This window comes from Pelecanus crispus, chromosome 4 (genome assembly GCF_030463565.1).
Source record: "Pelecanus crispus isolate bPelCri1 chromosome 4, bPelCri1.pri, whole genome shotgun sequence".
Lineage (NCBI taxonomy): Eukaryota > Metazoa > Chordata > Aves > Pelecaniformes > Pelecanidae > Pelecanus > Pelecanus crispus.
Genome location: NC_134646.1, coordinates 9,708,421 through 9,726,633, shown reverse-complemented (window position 1 = coordinate 9,726,633; position 18,213 = coordinate 9,708,421). Strand labels below are relative to the sequence as shown.

Here is an 18,213-nt window from a genome sequence, read left to right as displayed (position 1 = left end):
AAAAAATACAACAGATACAGATTATTTCCAAAAGGTTGATGCTAGAACCAAGTTGCTCAAAGTTCTGCTTGAGCAAGTTTATCCATCATTTTGAGAAAAACAGTGTTTTGTGTGATACTTCACAAGCAATTTGCTGTACATAAACAGGGCAACCCTTCCCTTCCTTGTTTGTTTTGTTTTTTTTTTTTTAACCAACTTCTGGAAGAATTTCTGCATAAGCTGAGTAAGATCAGTCACTTTACTTGAAAGTCAGTTAGTGAGTTTATTAAGCTGCTGTGTCCGGACACCTGCTTTGCTTTAATCAGTGGGGACCAGCTGGATTGGTGAACATCACAAGAATAGAAGACAGACAGTGCAGCTTCTCTTTGATGTATTCTGGCAACTTATCATTTTCTCCATACCTAGGAAAGGCAGATAAGCATAGAAAAATTTAGATGTTTGAAATAATTAGTTTTATTTCAGGACAGTATAATTATTTCAAAACTTGCCTGTAAATAGGCAAACCACTAAGTCAAGTAGATTTTTAAGTATATCTAGACACATTCATTGGAGCTCAATGGCTTAAATCTAGGCCCCCCTTCCCTCTATGTATTTAACTGAAAAAAGGGTTTCACATTAAGAAAATACCTAACCAATGTTTAAAGCTGCAATAACATCTGAACAAGCTGTATAGTGCTGTCTTGAGCTTTGCACAGAAGAAGCATGTTACCAAAGTGGCTAGATTTGTATGGGAAGTGCCTGGTGTCCAAAAGATACACAGAACTTCACCTGAGCACTTCAGGTCTATGCATCAATGTTGACAATGCTATCCCCCTAATCTAGCAGTATCCTGAGGGGAAGTATTAACACCTTACTTTTCTCCCCCTCCCTCTTTTAAATACTATACATGAATTGTGGCTATACTCTGGAGACCAAGTAGATGCATTCCCAGCTTTTTTTAATTCATTTGTTATCCAGAGTTCAAAGATAGAAGTGTTTCTATTTATTTATTAAGCTTATATAAGCTAACCAACTGAGAAGTGATTGAAAAAGCTAAGTTTTAGTATTTACAACAGAAAATGAATAGCAGCTATGCAGTCTACTGTCAGTGCAAGGCTGTTATGATACATAAGGTAAACGGAACTATTTTTACAGCAGTAACAGACTCACCTAGTTGTCTGGCCATCTGGAGATGTGTAAGTGATAGAAGAAACACCTGCTTGGGCTACCAGTTGGGATCCATCATTAAACTGAACCCACACTGCTCCACTGGTCAGCTGACAAGAAAAGTTGCATTATGGTTTGAGGACATAAAATACAAGATGACATACCTAGAATTTTTCTAATAATTGCAGCTGAAAGTTTTTCAGAATTCCTAAGGTGACTTAGGTATCATGGTCAGTCTTTCAAAGATAAAGATTGCACGCATACTACTTTGGAGTAAGTAGTTTCATGCAGTCTCAAGAATCAGACTTCCTGAGGTTTCAGATACTCAGCTTTAGTCCTCCTTTTCAATGGAAGTGAAGTAGAGAAGTACCTTTAGCTTAACCACTCCTAAGGAAATTTTAAATAGGATCAAACAAACTAGAAGGCCCATTTGTGAGAGTTCACAGCTATACATTTTAAAGTTTATATAAATATAAGCAAACAACTTATGTTAGGACAGGAAGCTTACTTTATCTGTATTGCAGAGAACCATTTTTTAAATCTAAAGCTGGTCCCACAGAAAAGCAGAGGAAAAATTTCTCTGTAAGGAAACAGCTTTTCCTGTTGTATAGGCAGATTCATTTTTCTCATACAGATCTGGTACGTTATCTCTTAAAAACACTTTGTCATGCTACCTTTACATCTACATCAGTGAACAGACAGAAGTTTAACAGCTTCGATCTTTTACTAGAGTCAAATTTAAATGACAGAAGACACTGAAATAGGCAATAACCACCGCAGGAAAATTGTTATAACTGAAATACCAAACTATTATTTTGGTTTCTTCTACTTACGTAGTTCACCATGGTATTTAAGACACTTATTTGGAAGTGTCTTCCCATACACCAATTTTGAGACTTAAACTGTAACAGAGCACAACTTAATGTATTCCTCACAAATCAAGTTTAAAGCTAGTGACTTAAAAATATATCAAGTTTAGTGACTTAAATATATATTTCAAGTTTAATAGGAAAAAAGAACAGACTTCCCTCCTTTATCCGTAGTAATTTCTCACCTGAGAAGCCCAACCAACATTTTTAACAAAGACAGATTTTAAAAGTTGGGCTGAATTTGGACTGCATTCTGTTTGATGAACAGAGGAGCATGTAGTTTCAGCAGTGTTAGTCACAAACGTAGACTTTTCATATGACACCACCTAAAACCCAGAAACACACAGTATATTAGCAGCCTTAGTATTAATCCAACTGATTATGTACCAATGATAGCAGTCAGTTACCACCTGTTTTAATCTTTTCATATATACAGACAGATTAAGCCTCTGTGCTTCATTTAACAGCATTACATTATAAAAACGCCACAGGAGTGTATGACTCTCTCAGTATTATGACAGTTTTCCTACCACTTCCTTGTATTCGCAAAGGAATTGCTTTCCCTAAGCAGACTTTTCCTACTTAAACCCCTTTTTCCTTATTTGACCATCAGAAAACCCTGTCCATCTTCAGGAAAAACGTTCAGCACATGTTAGATTGTAAAACAGCCCCCATTCAGATGACCACTCGGCCAATATTTTACAAAAATATGGACACTGCTATTAACTGGAAACTAGAATATTAAACATTAATAGAAGAGTTCTACAGCACATACAGAGTCTCTTACAGGTTTAGAGAGACAAAAGTGATGAATTAAGAATAACAGAGGATCAAATACTAGAGGCTTTTAGGACAACGCCACCACTGCTGTCTAGGGAGGAACATGTCTGCTGCTATAAGAAGTTCTACCACTCAGATACCTCCTCCCATAGTCACAGAGATGACAGAGATGAGGTGGCATGCTTAGTAGTGTTTAAGATGCAGGGTTCAGAGAAAAGATGGAAGTCAGGGGATGCCTCTGAAATAGGAGAGCTTGGTCAGGAAAGAGATCAGGATCCAGATAATTACAGGAACCTGAAAGAAACAACAAGCTGTACCTCAGGATGTGCCGATCTAGTTCAAGTATTAAGAAACTGACAAAATGGTCAAGAGTAACATGGAAAGGCAACCAGCTATTGTGTTATTTCACTTAGAAATACAGACTTCAGGAGAGAAAGCAAACAGTGAAAGTCTTACAAATACCCAAGCATTTGCTATATGGCAAACAAAGAACGAGTTTGAATGCTGAACCCTCAAGTTAGAACTCTGCTGATGGGTAACCTTAAGTCCATGTAAAAGTCAACACAAGTACTGAAGCCCTAAGGAATTTTTGTTGCCAGGTTCATTTCAGTCAAGCAAAAACGGGCAGATTCTGCACTAAGGACACGTGCTATGCACCAAAGGACAGAGACGCAGACCTACGTAAATTCAAAGTTAAGATGATACAAACTCAGTGTGCCAAGACCCCAATAACTCGGTCAGCTGGGGAAGTTGAACCAGGGCTGCAATGCAGCAGCTGAAGCTTGGTGGGTCTTTTAAACAAACTAGATGAAATTGCACACAAAGCCTTGTTGGCTATACTTAAAAAAAAAAACCAGTGTAAGTGTAAATATAAATACACACTAACACTTGATTATTTCAGAACAATAGCCTCAAATGCTAATAACCCTTGTGACTACCATTCGATATACAGGCCTGAGGGCACATCAGAGCTCTCCAAAACAAATTGAAGATTCTGCCATATAACACAAGTAAGCAATTTTCAAACCATGTTCCTAGGAGGCATTTGTGGTAAAGTTTTGGAGGGTTTTGATTTTTCAGATGATCTTAAATCCAGATATCAAAAGTTAGTTGAAATCAAAGTTAACATTTCTAGTCAATAGGCTCACAAACAGCTAATAAAAGCCTATGTCCATACAAATGCAATTCCATTAGTTCAAATAAAACAGCGATATTTTAATTCCTACTGGAGAGTAGTCTCCACTGTATGTTCTTGTGTACTTACAGAAGGAGTACAGTTTGGAGATTGAACTGGAGTAGAACTGGCAGCTATATTTCTATCCAGCACCATAACTTCTTTTGAAGAGTCTGTATTGTCCAACAGCGGAGGTGCTACAGCCTGTGGTGATTCAGTATTGCCAGGTTTTCTGCAAAAATAAATGAGACATACTGGGAAAAGGTCTGTCCAAAAGGGACTAAAAGATACAAATGAGGAGATGTAGCTTTGCCTTCAGTTTAACATGGCCTGTCCACAGCACTTGATGGCACTGGTCTTCTGCAGAATTGTTTTTACACATGCTAATTATTAGCCTGGTTTAGTCTAAATCCACAAGTGTATGTTGTCCTAGTATCAAAGGAGGCTTTGCAGGTCCAAAATAAGATGTTCATACATGCTATCAAGTTAATATTTATCTTGCTAATGACTATGAGCCTCTGTTAAGCAAATATTAGCTGCGTAAGGCTGCTTAGTGGGAATATTCAAATGCATAATTATTTTCAAGTAAAAGATACTACCTTCCAACAATTATTGGGAAAAATGGAACACTTTCACTCCTTTTTTCTTCTTCCAAAATAGCAGATTCCAGTGCAAGGCATATACGATGTCCCTGGGATTAGAAGAAGCTTGTTAAAGTTCTTAACAAAGAACAGTATAACTATTTCATACATTTTTAGCATGGCAGGTGAGCCTACGCAAGGAAGTTTTTTTTCAACAGTACCGAATATTGATAATAGCTGCACTCATGTACCATGGAGGCAATTCAAAAAGCTATACTACAGCAGGACTCCCTCATAACTTAAGTGCATCTGGAATTATGCTCTTAGTAATCACTTCTCCTCCCCTTTTTAGCAGGACTAGAAGACACCTGAATTCTATTCCAGAAAATAACAGAACATAAGGAAGACTGAATAGGAAATCTGTACTATATTTTTGCTGTTTGCCAAATTCACAGACAAAAAATTATTCTTGCAACTGCTACTTGGGTGACATGAAACAAGAGACAGAAAGCACAGCAGGCAGGCCAGTTAAACAGCTGGCAGGTTTGGTGTTTGGTTTTTTTGTGGTTTTGGGGTGGGGCAGGGTTTGTTGTCATTTATTTCAGGTGGGGTTTTTTGTTTTGTTCTTTTAACTTGTATAAAGCAGCTTCATCTGTTCTGTTTAATCCTCTCACCAGACAGGCAAACCTGCTTTACACACTAGTAAGAATTTCCTCCAACAGTCTGCACTGCGAGGCATTGTTACTGTTACCTCTTCGTTGATATTCCCTCTTCCAAAAAACACTTTATCATCCCTCCTTATTAGTGTAGTGAAGAACATGAAAAGCAATATCGGAAGCACATTTATGAAAGAGAAACTGAATTTTCAGAAAGTTGCTTTGCCCTAGAGAAGGTCTGTATAACAGTTTACCTCATTTGCATGATCCATATAAACTTGTATTTCCTTCTTCAAACCCGCTTCACTTTCTTCTTTCAAAGTGAAGGATTTCCCTGATTTTTCAATCACACGAGTTATACCAGCTGTCTTGTGTATCTTTGCTCCTGTAAAAAAAAAAAAAAAAACCCAGTAAAAATTTCTCATATGAATTGTATAAATACCAGCATCTAAAAACCAGAGGTTTCTGCCATTACATTCTACTCAAGTGTATCTCACTGAGCTAATCGCTGCAAAAATAAAACCACTCCTGCTTGAGCTCTATGTCTAGCAGAAATAAAAAGCCACTTAAATTGGGACTGTGATGTTAACAGAATGCCCTCTATGGCCAAAGATCACTACTTAAATGGGTTGAATAATGCATTTATTACATATTTTAAAGAACTACCCTTCTAAACATAAATCTGAGACAAAATTAACATCTCAACCAATTTTTGGCAATACTGTTGAAGTAGGGTCTATTAGTGTTTGAATACAGTTTTAAAAAAGTGTCCATTCTTTCAATAGCAGTTCAACACTGAATCACAGAGCTGTTAAGTCTTCTTTTGTCATAAATTCTGTTGGAGTATATATGTATGTGGCAAATCAAACTAGTTAACAGTAGTCTATAGTGAGAAAACAATCATCACTGCAGTCTAGTTTACAGAGGGCAGAGTTGGAGAAAGCAGCCAATTGCTTTCTCCAGTGAGTGTTCTTGGTAATACTATTGTCTCAGTTAATGGAAAGCTTGAAGTAGGGATGCACCTTTCACTACGTAGGTTAACTATCAAATGTAGATGCAAAGAAGAGCTCATGAGTAAAAACAAGGCGTAAATTAAACAACACTTTTGCAACATATACTCCCTGAAGAAGATACCAGTAAGGAACTAATGAATAATAAACTGATCTGCAAGTGCTAGAATAAAGGCAGAGTGGCAAAAAAAAAGTTTCTACTATTTTCTTCAACCTGAAGCATTCAATGTTTGGCAATATTTTAGTACAGCTTTAACACCATGATATAACTATTTGCGTAATTGCAAAAATGAATACATACCATCATAAAAACAAATTTCAATGTCTGCAGTGGGTGAATTTTCCATCAACATGCACTTGGCATATCTTGTGTAGAACGTAACTTTTGGGGTTTTTGTTCTTACCAACTGCACAAACTTGGCTGCATACTGGTATTTTTTCCAGTACTTTTCTAAAAAAAAGAAAATTTAAAAGCTTTTTGATAAAAGTCATTAAACACTGCACCAGCCTGGACAGAAGTTATTTAAAATATGGATTTGATAGCTGAAGATTGCAAGTAATATTTAAGTACTTTACAGAATTATCTTCAAAGAAACTGACTTATTTCCACCAACTTTTAGAAAAGTGTGCATCTTCGATGGCTTCACTTGAATAGCTTCAATTAAATATAGTTCCAAACCTAAACAACATAGTAAAGTGCTGCATATACCATTTAACTAAATATCGCCGTCCAGCTGTCTTCCTGGCTTTAGGTAAAACCTATCTTTGATCTCTAATTAGTAGAGAAGTCTGTCTCTTGAGAACTTACAGTTAGCTTATATTTGTTCTTCAGCTGTCTACATTATTCTATCAATGCTTGCTAGTATACATCCCCCCCGCCCCCCCAAGTTACATATATTAGGAAGCACAAAGTAAAGTTGCTCTGTTTTAAAACTGACTTGATAATATTTCTTCCATTCAGATTTAAAGAGTTTCCAATATGAGCAAGGAAAAGAATATGAAAGCTTTGATTTTAGTACACTACATTGTAAAAGGGTAAGGGACCCCTCATACCTTCCATACAAAATAACTTAAAACCTGTAGGTTTATGCTTTCTTGTAAAGTTTCAAAATACAATTTCTAGTTAAAATGTAGTTTGAATCTTATTCTGAAAGCAGTTTTATCTTCACAATTATCTGAAAAGTAATGGCTAAAAGCTAAAAAGTCTCAAACAATATTCAGTAAAAATCACAGTAATCATAATTTTAAAATAAATTTCAGTTTACCTGGCAAGTTGTCAAAATTATACATACAAATGTCTTCAGGAGGAGCAGGAGGTCTGTCATCAAGAAGGAAGCCTCTTCCTTCATTTGGATGATAAACTGCAACCTACAAAAAGGATAAAAAAGCATATTTGCAGTGGCAACTTACTACAGCACTCCCTACTTTTAAGAGGTATGGAAAAAAGTCACAGTTTAATTAATTACTATGATTTACCATTAATGCTCTAGTCCTCTAAGATTTAACAGCAGCAGCTTTTCAAGGATACTTCACCTGTTCTAAAAGTCAAGTCCATTTTGCTTTGAAATAATTGCTTGCTACCTATATTTGTATGGCTCTACTATGGGGGGAAAAAAATGGAGTTTACAGCTGTGCATATGTAAACATTGCATTTCCAAACAAATCACTTAAATGATAATTTAAAAACTCTGAAAGAACAGAATGCTCTAAGCCCTTTATACAACAGTGAAGAAATTGAAAACATACCACACTTCCATCACAAGATATTCTGAGAACTTCTTTCACAAGTTCTTGTGAATGGTGTTCTTTTAGAAACTCCATACACACTTCCCCAGTATCTAGAATGCTCACCTAAAATATATTAAATATACAAGTTAAACAAAGACCTCTACTTTCTGGTAAAATAAGACAGCACTTCTGTCCACAAATGCTTTTAAAAAAGGGTTTTCTTCCTCAAATGCACTGCAAACTTCTAAATGCTTCTTACAGTAACTTCTGCTGTTAGTGCCATTGAAACAGAACATTTCAACATGACTGAAGGTTATAAGCCTGGTCAGTGAGGGTGTGGCTTCTAAAGTGACAAATCAAATGAAGACAGGTCAGCTCTATTAGGTTCTTTTTTTAAAAACCAAACTGGGGGGCAGGGGGAAACATAACAGGATGAGCAAGACTAAGAAATGGAACAAAAGGCAATAAGGTGATACCAGCAACAAGCCAACCGAAAATTTGTCATTAGTAAGGATTAACAGAATTTTTTTCTCTTTCCCATCCACAAGACAGGGAAAAAGCAGCACTATAGGAAAAAGATGCAATTTTTTACTTCAGAGCAAGACTATTTTCATTTCTAATCCAGTTATTTATCTAATCTGTAAAAGCGTTTGATGCATTTGACATAGTTAAAATCTTAATGTTGAAAGCTTAAGCACAACTTGTACAGCTAAGCAGTACAGAGTTTTAGAACCACAGGAAGCATATATGCATTTAATATTTGTTATGTCTACCTACAGTTTCTTTGTTTGTAAGCTAAAAGCAATGCCATGTCACTATTTGCAGGAAATAACCCGAAAGTTACAGTATTCCATACGCAAAACCTAAGATGCATCTTACTAATGTAACTTTAAGTTATTATAGAGTAAGTTTTATAAAACAAATGCTTCTAAGTTTACCAAGTGATTTTTAAGAGAAAGTCACATTATTTAATACTTAAGTTGTTTCTGTTTTAATAACTGATACATACCACTGCGTTTTTTGTTTTTTGCCTGATGGGTTTTAGCCTGTGAGCATTGAGAGGTGATACTATACTTCGCAGCGTAGGTTTCTGATGTGCTGGTGGTTCTTTGCCCCACGTTTGGTTTTGTTCTGAAGCTGACCAAAGACCACATGTAGAAGATGATGGTCGAATTTTCTCAGATTTGCAGAGAGCTCCAGGGGTGTACTTCTTTGGGTTTCTCTGGTTTAAAGAATGCAGACAGTCGATAGATGCATCGTGATACCTTATATCTTTTAAGGTGTTCCATGCGTTTCTTGATGCATCTTGCTGCACCTCCAGGTGATACTGAAAACCTCCATGTGCATTACTGTTGCCAGTTAGGTCTGCAGGTGGTCTCGGCGGAACTGAAAGCATCATAAAGGTACATTGTGGATTCAAGAAGTCACGCTATGAATTAAGAAATGCTATTATGTTTTTAAAAGTTTTTCAAAGTATCATCTTAGAAGGCTTATTTAAGTGGAGAATGGGATTTCTTTAATCTCAGTCCAAATCATTAGCCTATGGCTTCAGTACCAATCAATACCAAAGCTGAGAAAATGCCAGTAGTACTTAAAACATACTGTTACTATATTTCCATTATGATGGCCTTCGGTCTTAACATGTAGAAAATCATTTTGCAAAACCATTTATAAACAAAATACTAAGATTTCAAATAGATACTTAAACAGGAATTAGTTTACAAGAATTAGTTTATTCCGTTGAAACACAGTTTACTTGCCATTCGGATAACTATTAGTACCAAGTTTCATTTAAGTTTCAGCTTAACTAACTAGTGTTTTAGCATCAGAGTTTTTAGTACTCAAGATGTGAAACACATGCTCCAAAACCCTTGTTTTATTTCCAGTCACTTGTTAAAAGACAAAACCCCTATTTTCATATTTAAACCTCCTATAACTGCTTCCCTAGTTTTGATATTTAAGCCTTTGATCAACTTTTGCCCACCCAAACAAGTATTGCATTCCTCCTGCCATGTTGCAGAACAGTTGAGAAGGGACCAAAATTACATAGGATTATTCAGACCATATGTCATACGATTCCAATTCCTTGTAGACAGGAAGGGAAGGAGTCCAGTAATATCAAATCAAAAAAGGCCACAATGGATTTGTGATTTAGTTTTACTATTAAATTACATTATTTGTAAATGATGTAATATGATGCATGACAAAGAACACCTCCTTCCCTTCTGTGTCTTTTGTCCTTTCCTCCACCCCTCCTTCTGCAGCCTCATTATCTTTCTCATTCACTGCGGTCCCATTTTCTCTTAAGGCATATTTGCACAACTAAATTAACAGGCCTTTTGAGTCACCTGCCAATCTTTTGTCACGTATTTATACTTACGTGTTTCAGGTCACAACTGAATAATTATGGCAGGTTCTAGAATTGTGTTTTCCTTTTTGCCCTTTTTTTTTTTGCTAAAATACTAAAAGAAGAGAATGACCTCATTTTAGGATGCGAAGTATTCAAATTCAATGTACAATTTCTTCACTCTTATGAAGGCAGTTACATACAGTTCATTATATCAATGCAACAGCTCCAGAGGGACACTAACTACAAAACCTTCTGAAATTAATTCCTAACCTCAGGAAACTACAATGTTACAGCTTAGTCCAAAAGAGAAAACAAAACAATGTTTTCAGTGGGGTATTCCTGGCTTAGGAATGATTCTACATATTAGTGATGCTGGAAATCATTTTGCCTCTTTCAGTATCGGTGTCAATTTTTTGCAGTGACAAGTCAGTTTAGGGTCTCCCATGCTTTTCATTCAGAAAAAAAAGGGTCTGCAGTAGCTTCTGTTAATATCCAATCACTGTTATTTAGGATGCCATCGTTATACTTTAGTATCACAGTTACTTGGCCATACAGATATCCCTTCTGTCACAAGTTTAAAGAAATAAAATACAGAAAAACCACAGAAACAGTTACAAGTCACTACTCCAACTTGGGTGCAAAAATATATGACTGATTAGTAACACACCATTTGTTTGCATGCTTCCAAGCCACTGCTGCATTGTTTCAGCCTGGGACTTCTGCTCTAACAAACCAACCTGGGGCTTCATTGGGCAGAGATAATTTGAACTGCAAAATAAAAGTTACACATGTAATCAAGATTACATCAAAGACATTTGTACAGCAGAAGTTATAACGTTACAGCTGCAGACACCACAACTTTTTTTTTAGAACATTTAAGAAATACAGGAGGCATTTTGCAGCTCTAGACAGCATAGAACATACTTCTTTTTTCATGGGGAATGTTCATTGGGTAAAGCATAAAAAAATAAATTACTGTTCCCAAATGGAATTAAAAGTTATTACTAATTTTAGCACAAATTTAAGCTTGTTAGCACTCATTAGTAGACTCTTGGAACTGACATATATGAACAAAACCAGCCATTGATAATGCTGCCAGCAGTGGCTGTTCTTACATTTAGTTCTTAATTCACAGGATAGGAAACAACCTCAGAGAAGACACAGGGATGATGCCCATGACCCCAGTGGATCTCATTCAGCACAACAAACATGCAGCTGAAATATGTAGGCAATCTTATCACCAAAAATAATTTGAGTTTATATAAAATGTAGTAAATCTCAAAGATTATAAGATTTTTTTACCAGCTTTGTAGATAGTGACATATATGTAGTCACAGGTGAACTCAAACTATAATCCACATGTTGAAGAATAAAGAATACACACAAGACCGGTTCCTGCAGAATCAATGATCTGTTGTAAATTCACACTAAGCTCCTGTGAAGTTTTCCATCTCCATAGCCTGTACCTCTCTGTACCCTTTTTGCGATGATCACTACTTCAGCATTGGCAAGGACTCAGTTATCACAAAAAAACCCCACAGAATAAAAGCATCTAATTTAGGTTTTAGAACCTTGCATTTAAGACTGTTGTGAAGGCCAACTATAGATGTAAGAGGCTCTCTCTCCTATAATCAACCATTTAAAAAAAAAAACCCAAGTAATCATTCAGTTAATGCCCTCACTCCTATTAATATTCTGTCACATTTAGATACAGCATCTCTTTATGAAGTCATGGTGAATACTAGTAAGCATTATGTTAACATTTGTATAAATCATTTCTTTTTTGGTTCATCAAACATTTCTCAAACTAGAAAGAATGCACATGCCCATTGAACTTGCTGAACAGAGGCTTATGTCAAACACTTGTGAATAGTCAAGAAAAACCTCTTAATGCCATTTACTTTTTCTATGGGCTCATTTGGGTTTTCCCTGAACTGATTTGCGAAAAGAAAAACATATAAAACCATCACACAAAGTTTCCACTCTTCATGTGGAAAGCAATGCAAGAACCAAGATATGCAGTAGTCCTTGTATTAAAATAGGAAAGCGTTCTTTGATATTCTGCTGATGAAAAAAACCAAAGCAAACTTCTGAGCACAGACAGCTTACGTTTATCACAAAGAAGGGCTCTTGCTGCATAGCAGTGCACAGAAGGCAAAGATGAGGCCTCCAACAACATCCTAGCATCACTTGTAGATTTGACACCAGAATTGGTTTGTATCAGCTGGGGAAGTCCATCAAACATATGCAAAGAAGCAGGATTTTCACCCAGAAACTACAACTAAGGACAGACCTCAGTTTCGGATACTTATTTTTGAATGTTATTTTCTTTTCTGGTATGCCAATTTTATAACCCATCACCTAATCTTGTACTTAATTTCTTTTTTTTTTTTCCCTACTGCAATTACTGTGGGGAAAGAAATACTCAACTTGCTGCACATGAAAGTACGTCAATAATAAGAGTATTACCAGGATAAATAAAAGTTACAATCTAGCTAGCTGATGCACTGCATCTATGAACTTTAAGATAGGGACAGTGGGGAGGTAAACCTCTATATAGCAACAGCATCAGCTATCACCCTCTCCATTTTGGTATTCAAGCTACAAGTGTAGAGACTTTGGGCACTTACTACAGCTCAGTTTCAGGAAAAAGCATGCATTTAACATATAAGGCAGGTCTAAATTTCATCTTAATAAAAACCAGCTCTTACTGTGGTTGATCTTTTACAGGTGGAGATATTTGCCCTTCAAAAGAACCAGAACTGCTAGAAGTCTTCTCCTTAAATATTTCTCCTATATCAGTATAGCTGTTCACAGGTGAAAAGCATTCTGTATTTTCCCTTGTTCCTACTTTAGGCTTAGAAAGCAGTTCCATAGAGTGACATCTCTCCACAATATTCGATATGCCTTGAGTCTGACTATGGGATGTGCCAGACCTATCTGAAGAGTGGGCTCTTCGAAGGTAGCGTGAGTGTGGTCTCTCTTCAGCAAGTTGCATGGTTCTCCCCCTGCCAGGTATGCCAATTTCTTTTCCCTGAATGCCCCACTGATGAAAAGAACCACTCCCATCTATGGACGGAGTATTACTGGAACTCTTGTTCTTAGGAAAAAAAGTAATTTTATTTGGGAGTGGCTGTCCCACTAACAGCTTCTTCTTTTCCTTCAAGCAACCACTGGTGCTGATGCTGGAAGAGCCGGTGAAGGTTGTAGAGATGGTAGCATTTCCACTGTCCATAGAATCTTCTGAAGTTCCTGAATCTTTACTCCGTGCAGAGCTACACCTGGACATAAAAGGATGATCCAAAACTGAGGAAAGACTCAAACGATCTGCTGGATTTTTGCGAAGTAACCTATGTATAAGATCTTGTGCCTCTCTTGATAAGAAGGTTGGCATTTCATAATCTGCTAATACCACTTTATTCAGTGTGTTCTTGACTGTGTCAGTGTCAAAAGGTGGCTTTCCAATAAGAAGTGTGTAAAACATACAGCCCAAAGACCACACATCAGATTCAAGTCCATGTGGACTCCTTGTGGCTATCTCTGGAGAAATGTAATTTGGAGTTCCGCACATGGTGTAATGCTTTTCATGGGGCATTTTCAGCTGAGTTGCTAGTCCAAAGTCAGCAATCTTGACATTCATATTATTGGTGAGCAAGATATTAGAAAGGGTGAGGTCCCGGTGCAGTATTCCATGAGAATGAAGATACAGCATACCCGTGATAATTTGATGCAAGAAGTGTCGGGCTGTCAAAACACAAAACCAGATGTTTCAGTCATATAATTGAAGTCATAGCTGTGAAAATAACAACTTTTTGAAGTCTGCTATTGGTCTTGCTTTTTTTTTTTTAAAATAATGAGGAGGTTACAAGTATGTTTAAGTGTCATGCTAATGACACTTTTTGCTTTAAGCAATATGGTAGGACTATGTTCCAAGACAGTTCATAAAAAAACATTCTGTAACACAATAATCAGATTTGTTTCTTTGCTAACAGAATAATGCAAACAGGACTGGAAGTATTTTCAATCAACCTAAACTTTTTAAAATTACTGGGATAGTCTTTCTGTTCTACTACATTAGAAATTCAGGGAATATTCAAGAGTTTTAGCTTACAGCAGGAATCACAAAACCTCATCTAAGCTGAAACAGCATCATTTATTACGATGTCGCAATTACAGCAATTTTAAGAATGATTCTTTCTAGAACAAACAATTTACCATCCTCCTCCTCTTAGCAGAAGGCTAAGACTGGCGAGTACAAATTTTAGCAGAAACTACTCCTCAGTGGAAGAGGCTTCTTTATGCAGGGCAGTGGTTCATCAGCTTTTAGAACTAAGGCACCACCAGATGAGCTATTTTTTGCTGGAGCAGATCTGAATTAAACAGATGATGCCTGTATAGCAGTACCCCTTTAATCCAGTCCTGCGATCTGGGTTCCAAAAAATCCAGATATACAATAGTTTCACAGAGTTAGATTAGAAACTGATAAAGAAGCAGGTAAACTGGAAGAACTGTGCAAGAGATGACCAGCATGGTAGGTCTGGAAGCAGCAGAGACAATAACCACTGAATCCAGATCAGCTGAAACCAGAATGGCTTGTTTGGCTGTGCCCTCAAAAGTTATACACAGCAGCTTACTTTGCTGTCTTTTTTTTTTGAACTACACTGTTCTGGTTAGGCTTTCAGTGGTCCATGTTCTAGCTTAAATCCTCTCACTCTCAATTGTAAGAAAATAAAACATTAGTAAATTCGTAAGTGCAATTAATTTTTTTTTTTTTGCAAGACTTCTTTCTCAAAACACTATTCAAAAGAGTAACATAGCCAATTTAAAAAGTTTTAGAGTTACTCTTACAATGAACTCTCAAGAAAAGATAGGGTTTTCAGTGTTTTTTATAAGAAACAGAAGTGAAACCATCGTAGAATTTCTCCTCAGTTGCCAGTCTTTCAAAAATTCTAGATGGATTGCCAAATTGGTTACTTCCTTGCTAACTCAGCCCTTAAGCAACACAGTTACCTGCATTACCTCCATTTCCACACTCCTTGGAACACAGGATGTATTTCCAACAATACTACATAAGGCAAACTGTAACCTGGAAGGCTTTCTAACCGGTGACATGTAATACAGTAATACTGAGGTGAAGACGTGCAACACACAGAAAGTAAATCTGTGGATGTAAAGCTGCCGGTTTTCCTCTGTGGAACTTCCCAGTCTTGACCTATACTTCAACATAATTTTATGTACAAAGGTAAGCTCTGCCTTCTATATACCTCTACCTTCTAAGTTCACTGTCTTTCTTTTTTTAAACCCCAAATAGCACAAGCTACTGTAAAATGGCATAAACAGAAACAAAAGTATGCAGAAATTCAAGTGAATATGTGTAATAGTAATTAATCTCTAGATTATAGCTTAAAATCTTGTGGTAAGTGATACAAACTGGTTCAGAGTGATGGCAGTTTTAAATATCCTTTCACTAGGATTAAATATTTATTGAATAAGCCAAAACACTAATGCAAAGAGAGCTACACAGGAAAAAAGAAAATCTCACCTTCTTCTTCTGAAAAGGGTTTCTTTCTGTTCTTTATGTATCTGCTCATTTCACCGTTGTGACACATCTCAAGTATCAAGTATACATAGTTGCTGTCTTCAAAATAGTTGTAAAGCTAGAACATAAAACAATGAAAAAATTAAAATACATTTTATAGACAATACAGCAAGTCACATATACAGTCCCCTCTACAAAAACATGATTCTTACCTCAAGTATAGATGGATGCTTTAGCTGACAATGTATTTTCACCTCATTTTGAACCCTCTGTACCATTCCAACTTTGTGCATGGCTTTTTTATCTATCTGTAAATGGATCACAGAATATTTTTCAAGCACTGCAACATCGATTACATACATGTTAGTTTCAAGTGAACTTGAAGTTTTAGATGTTCAATTCACATTTGCCTGAAAACTTCTATATATAAGTGAGTTTTACACGGAATTTAACCTACTGTATGCTTTTAATGAACAAGTATCATCAGTAAGTGGAAGGAACACACAACTGTCTGAAAGCAGACAAGTATTTAAGCAGAGAAACCTAACTCTGATTTTGCCAGGCAGTTATGCTAAATATAGTTAATACAAAAAAAGGTGGCTAAATAAAAGCATTACAGATAACTGAATCTGGCAAAACACCTGTGAGGTGCGAGTCTTCTTCACAAACAAAGTTTGTCCGGGCAGCAAGGGAAATTTTTCAAGGCATTTTTTCCAGGACCTCTCCAGCCACATGGATTCTAAATGAAATTTTTGCGATCACAAATTTCTGAATTAGAATTATAGGGCCGATTGTCCACCCAGTGTTGAATATTGATGCTTAAGTTCTTTTCATAGCACTGTAAGCATTTCTATTAATTATCAATACAGACTATTTACTTGTATTGCGTCTTTCAGGATGGAACCCTAATCTAAATATCAGTTACATACAAACAAGCGATCCAGCCATGAATGCCCGACACATAAACCCAGCCTGTTGCAACTTGCCCTTGTTGTCTCTCAGAAGCCAGAGCCTCCCTTGGCTGGCTGCCTTACCATTTTGATAGCCACTTCCAGCCCGGTCTTCAGGGATACTGCTCTGTAGACCCCTGCGAAGGAGCCCTTCCCCAGGAGGTTCCCCACCTTGAAATCCTGCAACATGCACAGATCATCGCCGTCAGCCCCAGCCCAGGCTTCAAAGCCTCCCTCCCAATGCAGAGCCCCCCCCCAAGAGACGGGGGGACCCCACCCCCCGATGCCGGGGCAAACCCCCAGGCGCCCCCGAGGGGGTACCTGGACGGAGCTCTCCGGGACGCAGCGGCGGGCGGCGGCGGGGCCGCGCAGCACCCCGCGCAGCATCGCCCTCCCCGCGCAGCGACCGGCCCGCACTGCCGCCGGCGCTGCCCGGGGCGGCGCGGCGCGGCCGCCTTCCCGCCGCCTCTCCCGCCGCTCCCGGGGGACGAGAGACACCCGCCCCCACTGCCATGGCAGCGGCTGGGGAGCGACCGCCGCCCGCCCCGCGAACGCAGAGCGCCCGGGGCTTTCCACGGCCCCGCTCCGTGGCAGCTCCCACAGGAGCGCAGGGAACATAAACCACGGCGGGGGCCGAGCTCCCCGCCCCAGGCCCGCACCGGCGGAGCTGCGGCCCTCCCGCCGGGTGTCATCGCCCGGGGCGCTCCGCCCGGGTGGGGAAACGCGGCTTCGCGGCTCGGCCCGGGGGCGGGCCCGGCTGGCCGAGCCCCTGCGCCCGCTCCGCCAGCGGCCCGCCCCGCCACAGCCCTTCGGGGGCGAGGGGGAGGGGGCGAAGGTGCGGGCGGGCCTGGAAGGAGCCGCGCTCGGCGCCCCGCCGGCCGCCTCCCACAAACAGGCCGCCCGGGAGGGGGACGAGCCCCCCGCCTGGCCTCCCCCCGCCACCGGCCCCGGCAAACGGCGGGGCGGCCCCGCCCCAGGCCCGCGGGTGGCAGGGCTGGGCTCCGCACCTCTATTTTCTCGCCGATGCAGGTCGCCATGGCGCCGGCCGCGCTCCCCAGGTCCTGCTACGGGCTCTCCTCAGGACCTCGGCCGCGGGTGCCCATCACGGCGCCCTCCGCCGCCCGCCTCGGCCCAGGCCTGCTCGCTCCCGGGCCCGGCGGCCGCTCCCCTCCCCCGGCGCCTCCATTTTGAAAAATCGCGCCGTTACCCCCCAGCCCCGCCCCGCCCCAGGTCGAGGCTGCGTCTGACGCAATCGCGTCACGCAGAGGCGCCCGCAGCGCTCTTGGTCGGGCTGGGCGGTGCCGCGCATGCGCAGGACGTCGCGTGCCCGTTTCCCCGGCAGCCGTTAGGGCGCAGGCGCTATTGGGGGGCGGCGGCGGCGGCGGCGGCCTTGGCGGGCGAGTGCCTGGCCTCGGCCCGGTAGCTGAAAA

General features: G+C 39.5%; 1 protein-coding gene across 1 annotated transcript; it reads right to left on the bottom strand.

Moving 5' to 3' along the window:
- Nucleotides 1–301: 301 nt before the first annotated feature.
- Nucleotides 302–17,820, bottom strand: PLK4 (polo like kinase 4). The gene is made up of 16 exons (XM_075709063.1): nucleotides 17,791–17,820; nucleotides 16,868–16,963; nucleotides 16,046–16,141; nucleotides 15,837–15,951; nucleotides 13,006–14,038; nucleotides 10,962–11,062; nucleotides 8,954–9,330; nucleotides 7,963–8,067; nucleotides 7,482–7,584; nucleotides 6,518–6,667; nucleotides 5,461–5,591; nucleotides 4,569–4,660; nucleotides 4,060–4,201; nucleotides 2,201–2,341; nucleotides 1,150–1,256; nucleotides 302–401 (listed from the first exon to the last, which is right to left on the bottom strand). Exons 1-16 carry the CDS (start codon nucleotides 17,818–17,820, stop codon nucleotides 302–304), a joined length of 2,919 nt encoding a protein of 972 aa, XP_075565178.1.
- Nucleotides 17,821–18,213: the final 393 nt, after the last annotated feature.